This window comes from Hippocampus comes, unplaced genomic scaffold, assembly GCF_001891065.2.
Source record: "Hippocampus comes isolate QL1 unplaced genomic scaffold, H_comes_QL1_v1.1 scaffold1, whole genome shotgun sequence".
NCBI classification, from domain to species: domain Eukaryota; kingdom Metazoa; phylum Chordata; class Actinopteri; order Syngnathiformes; family Syngnathidae; genus Hippocampus; species Hippocampus comes.
In genome coordinates, this window is record NW_017805010.1 from 265,494 (window position 1) to 275,554 (window position 10,061).

Consider the following 10,061-nt stretch of genomic DNA (forward strand, 5'->3'; position numbering starts at 1 on the left):
CGTCCAGTTTGTTGCATCTGAAATATTGCGGTCACTATAGCCTGAGATGATCTAAAATGTATTCAGGGCACGCCCATATATGAGGCTAGACTAGTTATAATAAATGCGGGCTCACTATTTGGCAAGCAAGGTCTCTACCGCCGTTATCTCATCATTCAGAGTCACTAAAATGTTTGATTTCATCAAAAATAAAATGAGCGATATACCGGGTATTCAAATCAACTCAGTCAAACCATTCAGTCTAAATGTTCATGTAATCTGCATCTCTCATCGATCCAACACACATTCAAGTCATACACAAGACTCCAGAGTCAACGTTGTAACCAAAATATTTATTGAACTCGTATAAAAAAATAATTTCTAACATCATGTACAATTCTAATCTGAATGGTTGAAGGAAATGAACAATCAAAGCTGCATCCAAATGAGGTTTCTCGCTTTCACATACACGCAGGCACACTGCATCCAACAGTTCATCAGTAGACGTTCAGTGTTCAAATACACTAACATGGAAGTGCTTTGGGAACTATTTACAAGTTATTTACAAGACATATACAATCATACACACGCGTGTGTCTGCTCTTTTGTTACAAAACAAAATTCAAGCCATAATAAATATGGTCAAAAAATATTCTTGCTTTTGTGTCTTAAATAACGGTGGGCCCTTCAGTGACTGTGGAATGAAACAATTGAACAGCCGTAATTCTTCTCATAAATTAAATAAATAAAATCTCGATAAGAAGCTTGTCGCAGAAAAAAAAAATAAATACCATATTATATAATTCAAGACTCCCGCCCAATGTTTTAAGACCTGTGTGAGGCACTGTTTTGACATAATCTTTTCAAATATGTCAAGGAGAAGATGATGCCGGAGGATGGTGCATTTCGCGATGCCCGATTTTGCATTGAGGAGTGGTTCAGGGTGTGGTTGTGACACGGAGGAAGGAAAAGAGAAAGGCAGATGCTGCGGTTGAGAAGCAGGTGAGGTAAGTCCAGTTCTGATGTTTGCACAGGATGCTGCCAGAGCCGTGAGGTTTCGTCTGGTTGCTAATGAGATTGGATTGACCAGTAGTAGTGCTAGTGGTGGTTGTAACGTAACGACATAGGCTTCACTGATCTAGGCCCATGAGTGGAAAAAAATAAGATAAAGCCTTGAGCATTGTTTAAAAAAAAAAAATGAAAGACTATCAATAACATTAGCCTTTTTTTTTTGCATTCCAAATATTCAAGTATTTCCAGGTCCCCCCTCCCCCCAACAGTCTCATAAGGCACTTTTAAAAACAAATCTGCAGCAGAGTGGTTACATAACTCGCACCCTCCTGGCAACATGTGCTGTTCAGTAAGCAGAGCACGCCCTCGTACAGGCTAACAATCAGGCATCAGAGTCCACAGAGATCGATGGTGGTCTGATGTGATCACAGGGAGTAAATCAAGTGAGGCACAAGGATGGCGAGGTTCCAAACGCGGCACTTTTCTCCACCGTCACAGCGCCACGGCCACAGAGGTCGACGTGAAGGCCGAGGGCTCGTGGCTGATGCTGTGCAACTTGATCTCTGTGCTCGACTTGTCCGTTTGCGGCGTGGGCAGCAGCGCCGAAGAGGGCGTGCTCTGCATCCATGGGTGGTTGATGATGTCCTCAAAGGACGGCCGATCGGCCTGCCGCAAAGACAGGCACCACTTGATCAGCTGCTGGCACTCTGCAGGTGGGGGTGGGGGGACAATTTGGTTAGTCACGTTATTGTAACCCGCGAGAAATGACAAATATTTTCATCGCCATGTATGCATCTTACCGGCAGAGATTCTCCTCCTAAAAAGGACTTGTCCTTGGAGGATCTCCTCGTCATGTTCGAATGGGATGTCTCCACACACCATGTCGTACAGCAACACACCCAGCGACCAAACTGTGGCCGAGCGCCCCTGATAGCGGTGGTATTTGATCCATTCTGGTGGGCTGTAAACTCGAGTGCCTTAAAAGAGAAAACAAACCATCAGAACCACGACAGGACTAATACGAGAGTACAATAGGTTTGTAAAATTTGGGGAAATTTTCAATTTCAGTAATCTCTTCATGGGGAATTTTAAAAATTATTACATGTGTAATCATTACACTGAATAAAACAAGCAGACTTCAGACCTACCAAGTCTGCATGAGTGCCTATTTATGAGGCACTTCTTAATTTCCCAGTGAAATTTCGAGAAATTTTACATCCCTTTTAAACCCTCATAAAATTCTGTTCATGATAAAAAAGGGTGTATCAGGTTAATCCTCTTTGCATGTGTTATCTGGGCGCAGGTGCCAGGGAGCGTGACAAGCCTTGAGTGCGTGAGCACTAAGAGCAAGTACGTGTGGGCGGGGGCAGCAGCCATGTGACTTTGTTTACAAACTTTGAGTTGTAAAAATACCCCTTTCAACCAAGGGGAGGCGCCAAAGTGCCTGCTTTATTTCTGGGTTTGGATTCGAGGCTGCTACTCTTCATGACTGAATTTAAAAACATCCACTTAGCAATTTAAAAATAGAATCAAATTCAAACACGACTGGAAGAAAGCAAAAATAAATTTTAAAAAACAAAAACAATAACAGTTAGTGACGCCTCACCATCAAAATCTGTGTAAATGGTGTCCTTCAGCAGGGCTCCAGAGCCAAAGTCGATGAGCTTGGTCTCTCCGGTCCGGAGGTCGATGAGGATGTTCTCGTCCTTGATGTCTCGGTGCACCACGCCACAGCTGTGACAGTGACGCACGGCGTCGAGCACCTGGCGGAAGAAGCTGCGGGCCAGCTCCTCGGGCAGGGCGCCCTTCTCCGTGATGAAGTCGAACAAATCCTTGACGTTTTCGGGCCTCTCCATGACGATAATGAAGCTGTCCGCTCGCTCAAACCAGTCCAGCATTTTGATGACGCCCCTGAAGCCTGTGCCGACCTTCTTTAACAGCACGATCTCCATCGGGACCCGGGAGCCGTTGGGCTGGGCAGGAAGGGGGGGGCGCGTTAATTCACGTTGTCACAAAAATGAATGAGTCAGTAAATAAAGGGCGCATCACTCACCAGCTCCCCCCACTCGGAGATGCGGTCCTTGGCGACATGTTTTACAGCCACCTGAGCCAAGCAAAATCAAGGTTGAAAAAACCCACTAAATTAATTTAAAATTCATGGGCATTTTATATTAATACGACTGATAACCAAATGTATTACTAACCGGTGCTCCGTCTGACGTCCTAGTGCCAGAATACACGGTGCCGAAACCGCCGCTGCCCAACACCGCCCCGACCTGGTAGAGCTTCTCGAAAGGTTCCCTCGCTGCGCACACAAATACACACACACACACATGCACAGAGAGAAATCTCCGGTTACAATAAGCCACCAAATGCTCCGTAAAAGCTTATACGTTCGAACAGATTTGATAACGATTAAGTTAGGCTTGAATATAAAGTGGCGCCCTTGAGAGCGGGCTGCCATTGCTCCGCCTTGTCCTCCATGACGAAGGGGGAAAAAAAAAGAGCGAGAGAAGGGCGTCTAACCTGGATGAACTTGCAGCTTCGCCGGCATGTCGCTGGAAATGTGGGCCAGGGAGTTGAGCTTGGAAAGCAGCATTCCTTTAATTCAAGTCCCCTCGTAAAATTGAAGAACGATCTTGGTCTTGGCTTTGCCGGGCTGGAGTTAGGATCCTGTTGGCGCGGTTCTCCCGTGTCTCGTGCCCTCGTCGCAAGAACAAAAATGTGCCAAGGATCCTTTCATCCGGATGGGGGAAACCCACGCTCGTCCCAAAAGGAAAACAACGAGACTAGAGTGTCGTCCGGGTGAGAGGCGGCGCGTTTGGGTTCACACCAAACGCACGTTCGCAGCCTCTCCGCGGTGTTTTGTAAACAAATGAGTACAAATCGACGACATCAACAGACGGCGTTTCGAGTCCGAGGATCTCTCTCAGACACCGGCTTTGGTAACAAGAGGCGGGGTGAAAGGACACTTATATGAGAGTAGTAAGAGGCGTTACCTACCACTCCCCGGTTTCGCCCTCTTCCGCTCTTCCCACCAATAGGAGAGCGAGTTCTCGCTTCGAACTCACGTCAATCACCGCCATTAAAATAGAGTGAACTCCGTAACCCAGCCCGCCAGACACAGACGTGGCGGGAATCAAAACGCGCCAAAATTGGTGGGGGTGTATGGGTTGGGCTGGAGGAATAATTTGAATTAGGCGCTGTGGACTCACTTTGGAGAAGGGGGAAGAGAAGAGGGCCATTCAAATCCAAGTACCCCCCCTGCAAGTCTCACTCAGCGGGAAACTGACGACATTGTGAGGAGAGACGAGCATAAATGAAACAGAAACTCACGTGCTCACAGCTGCAATGCCTATTAAGTTGCACACTTCAACCATAACACTTGATCATGTTTCCCTTACTCTTAGAAATATATTTACAAAGTGTAACTAGATAGCCCTGTATCAGTATTTGTCATGTTTACGTTTGTGCTTTTAATAGGAAAGCATCCGCATAGCATAGACTGGGGGGAAATCCATCAACTGCATTCCAGCTTTTCCAACCCCCTGCCATTTACCTGATTGTTTCCACATCAAACACGGAGGTTTATTGGCTGAAGTGAAGTCCCTTACTATGGCCTTTATTTGAGTTGTCTGACAATGACTCTTAAGCGGTTTGTGCATCAAGGAGCGGGCTTGGGGCGGGGTGTGAATGGACGCATTCCACTCATTCTTTCAAATTGGGTGGCCGCGTTTGGAGCCGCTCACAGGATGTGGGAAACTGGAGATAAAAAGCTTTCCATTTACTCCCATCCCCCCACGACTCCGTCCCCGTCTTTGCTCCTCCCATCCCCGAGCTCCCCTTTTCCCGCGCGAAGTTATTGTTTGAAAAGCATGCACGACCCCCAACCCCCACGGGCGCCTGCCCCACCCACATCCACGATGTGTGAGAGCTCGAGTTTGAGTTTATTTAAACACGCGGGCGCGCGCGCACACACACACACACACACACACACACACACACACACACACACACACACACACACACACACACACACACACACACACACACACACACACACACACAAGCAGAGACGCACACGTTTATTTGTTTTGGCGATGTTAATTTTATTGATTTCAGTGATTCAAAGCACATTCTCGCTGACATAGACTTAGAGGATATAGACGAATACTGCATTCCGGTAAATAGGAAAGTCGGATTCATCCCGATTTGGATTGGATCGGAGTGTGCCAAATGCCACTTTAAAGCATTCCAGGTGAACGTAAACAATAAAGAGGGCTGATCGCGATCAACATTTATTTTGTTTTGTTCCTCACAACATATTTTCACCTCGAAGTAAAGGTGGTTCATACTTCGCTTTATTTATATAAATAAATGAATATATGACTTTAGAAACATTTCATACCTTTCAACCAGCCACTACAAAATGTGTTGTGTTATGTAAAGGTATGTAGAACAACCAAATGAGTGCAATAACAAATAAAGATGGATAAATATATTTTTATAATCTTGAAAATTATGTTTTGCTACTCATGCTCTGTGTATGATTTTTTAAAATTCAAAGCATTAAAAATATTATTATTGACGATCAACAAATAAAATAACTATCACACAATATACACATTTTAACATTATATCTGTTCGTATAATATCAGTAGGTCAATTATTAATTACATCTGCAATTTGAATATTAAACAAAGTTATCCTGACAGAAAAAGCCAATAAATGACAAAAAAAAAAAAAAAAAAAAAAGCACAGTAAAGCTTGTAAACCAGAGTCTCCTTGGGTCAAGTAGTTGCTTCCAAACAATTAGAATCAGAAATTGGATTTTTGTAAAAAAATAAATAAATAAATAAAAAACAAAATAATATAATAGCAGTAATAATGAACATGGCGGCCCGGTAGTCCAGTGGTTAGCACGTCGACTTCACAGTGCAGAGGTGCCGGGTTCGAATCCAGCTCCGGCCTCCCTGTGTGGAGTTTGCATGTTCTCCCCGGGCCTGCGTGGGTTTTCTCCGGGTACTCCGGTTTCCTCCCACATTTACATCTGCAATTTGAATATTAAACAAAGTTATCCTGACAGAAAAAGCCAATAAATGACAAAAAAAAAAAAAAAAGCACAGTAAAGCTTGTAAACCAGAGTCTCCTTGGGTCAAGTAGTTGCTTCCAAACAATTAGAATCAGAAATTAGATTTTTGTAAATAAATAAATAAATAAATAAAAACAAAATAAAATAATAGCAGTAATAATGAACATTTTATTTTCAAGGCTAGATTGTCCAGTCAGTTTGCAGTAGTGTATATCTGTTGAAATGGAGTAGGTACAGTTTTATTTCCCCCGAAAAAAGAAAAAAAAATTAAGCGTATAGAATACACCTCAAACGGGGTCAAAACTGAGTATTATTTTTCTTAATATTCTTTGCTTTTGGCATTGTTTATTTTTCCTGCAATTCTGTATATTGACCATACATTACATCCAAATATTGCCAATATGAATGAAAAGGAAAACATATTAAATCACATATACATTCGATGTATCTTTTTGTGAATATTTTCACAACTGCAAGAACACACTTTGTGTGGCGCTAGTGGTGGTTGGGGGGCTCCCCCCGCCCCTGTTGACTGGAATGAAAACGAGAACGTCGGAATGTTCATACTTGCTTTTGGGATGCCTGGGGCACATTCCCGCCATACCTTTGAAATGTTGCAAGACAATACGCAAATCAGGCAGAGATGAACCCGAGGGTTTTCTCAAAGCATTTAAGTCACTGGAAATAACGGCTATAGGCTGCAGTATGTAGAAGCGGATCAAACAGACGCTGCCTTGTATTTGGATTCCTTGCAGCAAGTTCTGTGAAGCATGCGTGACCTCAGTTGTTGCTTTGGGCGTGAAATCGTGTGTTTCGCAGAGTGCTGAAAGGTTCACAGAGGACTGCAGGAGCTGAGCTCATGCCCAGCAGTCGGGGCCACTGGAGAGGTGTGTGAAAACGGAGAGGTCCAAGTCAAGTGGTGTGACAGAGGAAGGCTTTGAAATGCCAGCGGTGAGTGCGTCTCTCCGGGGGCTGCAGCTATGCCTGCCTGCATGGTCAGCAGGGCTCAAATGACGGCGCATGTGTCAGGGGTGAGGGGGCGGCATTATTAGATCCATTGCTTGCTTTGGGGCCAGTTGCTCACTCAAATCTCAGCAAGATTCGAAGACAGGGTCGGCAAACAGCTCCTTAGCGTAAAACAAGATTGCTTCCTTGTGGGCCCATTGAGCCTGCCGCCCGATATTCCATCATTTCAAAAACACAGATTTGGGTGGAAATAGCACCCTCATAAAATGTTCTTCCTCTTTCTAGATTCATGGAAAATGCATCCTGAGCGCCAAATGAATTTTCTCGATGTTTAGTGGATGCAGCAATAATCCATCCATCCATTTTCTGATCCGCTTTATCCTCACAAGGTATCGCGGGGCGTGCTGGGGCCTATCCCAGCCTTCTTTGGGCAGTAGGCGGGGGACACCCTGAACCGGTTGCCAGCCAATCGCAAGGCATACAGAGATGAACAACCATCCACACTCACACAGCATCTTGCGCATTCTTCTAGGCGGGGGACACACTGAACCGGTCGCCAGCCAATCACAGGGCGCACAGAGACGAAAAAACATCTGCGCTCACACTCCCACCTCGGGACAATTTGGAGTGTTCAATCAGCCTGCCATGCATGTTTTTGTAATGCGGGAGGAAAGCGGAGTACCCGGAGAAAACCCACACAGGCACGGGGAGAACATGCAAACTCTACACAGGAAGGCCGGAGCCGGGATCGAACCCTGCACCTCTGTACTGTGAGGTCGACGTGCTAACCACTGGGCCACCCACCGGCCCGCCTAAAGCAATAATTTTCTGAACACAATTAAGACTACAGTGGGGCCCTCTTTTTTTTGACTGGCTCCCACGTGCTCCAGATTTCGACCTGCATGCGTTAATCATATCCCACCCATCCATCAAATTTCAACACTGCTTTTCTCATTAGGGTTGAGGGTAATCAGAGCCCATCTAATCTGGCTTTGGGTGAGAGGCGCCATGCACCCCCTGTCTGGTCATCAGTCAGTCGCATGGATGGCACATATAGTAAAAAAATACAAATTACACAATAATGGGCAACTTAGTTGTCACTCAACACGTTCATTGAAAATGGAAGGAAACTGTAGTCCGTGGAGGAAGCCCAAATACGCACACGGTGAACAAGAGAACTCCACAAATACGTTTCATTGAAGATTTTAGTGTGAGGCAGACCCATATAACACTTTGCTGCCTCATCAATCATCGTAGATCCAGGAAACATTTGCTTTTATTGTCAGTCATGTGCTGAAAACATTTCATTCATTAAGCTTGGTTGTCGGCAAGCGGTTTTCTTAGAACCAGCTAACACTGAGCTGTTGTCTTCATCGTGTCGGAAGTCTTTCACAGAATGCCTTCCCTCCGAAACAAATGAATGGTGTCAGTTTGATCTAAAGCGGAAGGGCTTGTTTGAAAGACAATTCAGACAGCCATTGGCGATCCTTGTTCTAAACATGTGGTTGTAAATCTCAAATAGTTGCAGTGGTCATTTAGCTACACCGCTTGAACATGGAACGTGTAATTATTGTCAAAACTGGAGCCCCCCCACAGTGTGTTTTACGGAGTCAAATTCACTTCAGGCAAATAACTAATTATAAAGGAGCATGAGCGAGAGATTATATCTTGACATGTGACAATCAAGATAAAAGACAACCAAATACAGGCATCCGAAGGTGATGGACAGATGAGGAGGACACAAGGGAAAAGAGGAAAGCTGATTGGTTGCCATGAGAGAGACAGACGACGAGGTAAAAATAATGAGACGATCAAAATGAGGGAAACCATTCATTTTTCCTTTTGTCTATCGTGCTTGTGTTCGTTGGGGTTAACGTCATTATAGTTAATGGAAACTAAAAATAAAGAAAAAAAAAGTGTCATTCGCCGCATGACAAAAGGTCGAACGGTCGTCTGCATGGGAGTTGTGGCCCGTTTGTTGCCATAATAAAACCCCTCCCCCTGGATGACACGCTCACAATTGTTCCCATATATTGTGGCAGCAATTACACACGTGATCCAGATATATTTGCTTATGGATAGAATTTAAATCGAAACACAGCAGGCAAATACACCACGCTCAACCCAATAAAGACAAAACGTGGAAAAAACTGTCTTAGGCGAGAATCATAAATTGTCGCCATTAGGCAATCATGCTCCGAAATGCTCCCAGTTAAATCGCTCAAAGCACCCTAAAAATCATCATGCGATGCTCTCCTCTGACAGCTCGTCATGGTGGAGATGTGACGGGTTAGCGCGGGCTGCGCAAACGAACCATGGCCAGGTGTCTCCTGATGTTGTGTGCGCCAGGACAGTGATTGACAAAGATTACCCCGTAATTAGAGTAGGGTTGTAAATGCTGCCCTGCAGCTCAGCGTGAGGAGCCGCCTCGCTCCTGCCATACAAACAAAGCCTGCCCATGCCACTTATGTTGATGAGACGGACAAACATGAGGCCTCCTTTGCTAACGGATGCAATCCGTGCACGTGTGCATCAAACGAAGCACGAGGCACAAATGTGTCAGCCATAACTACATTCACCCGTGAATTTGTGCGTTATTTGGCAAACACAATTACATCTCCATATGCACGCATAAGAAGTATCATCATGTGGGGGCGGAAACAAGGTGTCAAACACACAGCTTTTAGCCAAGATGCACAACGTATTGACATTGCAGCCATTTGGAAAATCAATCATCATAATTTGAATGATAACAGCAAATTTTAATCAGAGATGGTCTTTATCTGTCATGATGCTGCTTTAAAAATGTATTTTTATATTACTATGATGAGAACCTGATATGTTAGAGAACCAACAAGGGCAGTAATAAAGTGTTGACCAAACTGTGGCCCGCTGTCCATTTTCAGCGGAGACGGTGGCAAGCAGTGACAACAGGTGAACGCATCAATATTCAAGTAAGAGCGACGCAAATATAGCACTGGCTGGAGACGTGCTTGAAGGCGCTCACCTTTAA

General features: G+C 44.8%; 1 protein-coding gene across 1 annotated transcript; it reads right to left on the reverse strand.

Annotated features, from left to right (window-relative positions):
* Nucleotides 1–311: 311 nt before the first annotated feature.
* On the reverse strand, nucleotides 312–3,952 carry pim1 (Pim-1 proto-oncogene, serine/threonine kinase). The gene is made up of 6 exons (XM_019863156.1): nucleotides 3,517–3,952; nucleotides 3,195–3,295; nucleotides 3,044–3,094; nucleotides 2,597–2,963; nucleotides 1,791–1,967; nucleotides 312–1,697 (listed from the first exon to the last, which is right to left on the reverse strand). Exons 1-6 carry the CDS (start codon nucleotides 3,587–3,589, stop codon nucleotides 1,483–1,485), a joined length of 984 nt encoding a protein of 327 aa, XP_019718715.1. The 5' UTR covers nucleotides 3,590–3,952; the 3' UTR covers nucleotides 312–1,482.
* Nucleotides 3,953–10,061: the final 6,109 nt, after the last annotated feature.

What these genes read in the sequence shown, in the direction of transcription:
- pim1 (XM_019863156.1), bottom strand. Translation starts at nt 3,589, where the DNA reads ATGCTGCTTTCCAAGCTCAACTCCCTGGCCCACATTTCCAGCGACATG. An exon ending in GGACGTCAGACGGAGCACCG is followed by an intron (nt 3,095 to 3,194) that starts GTTAGTAATACA and finishes TGCTTGGCTCAG; the next exon opens with GTGGCTGTAAAACATGTCGC. An exon ending in CATTTACACAGATTTTGATG is followed by an intron (nt 1,968 to 2,596) that starts GTGAGGCGTCAC and finishes TTCTCTTTTAAG; the next exon opens with GCACTCGAGTTTACAGCCCA.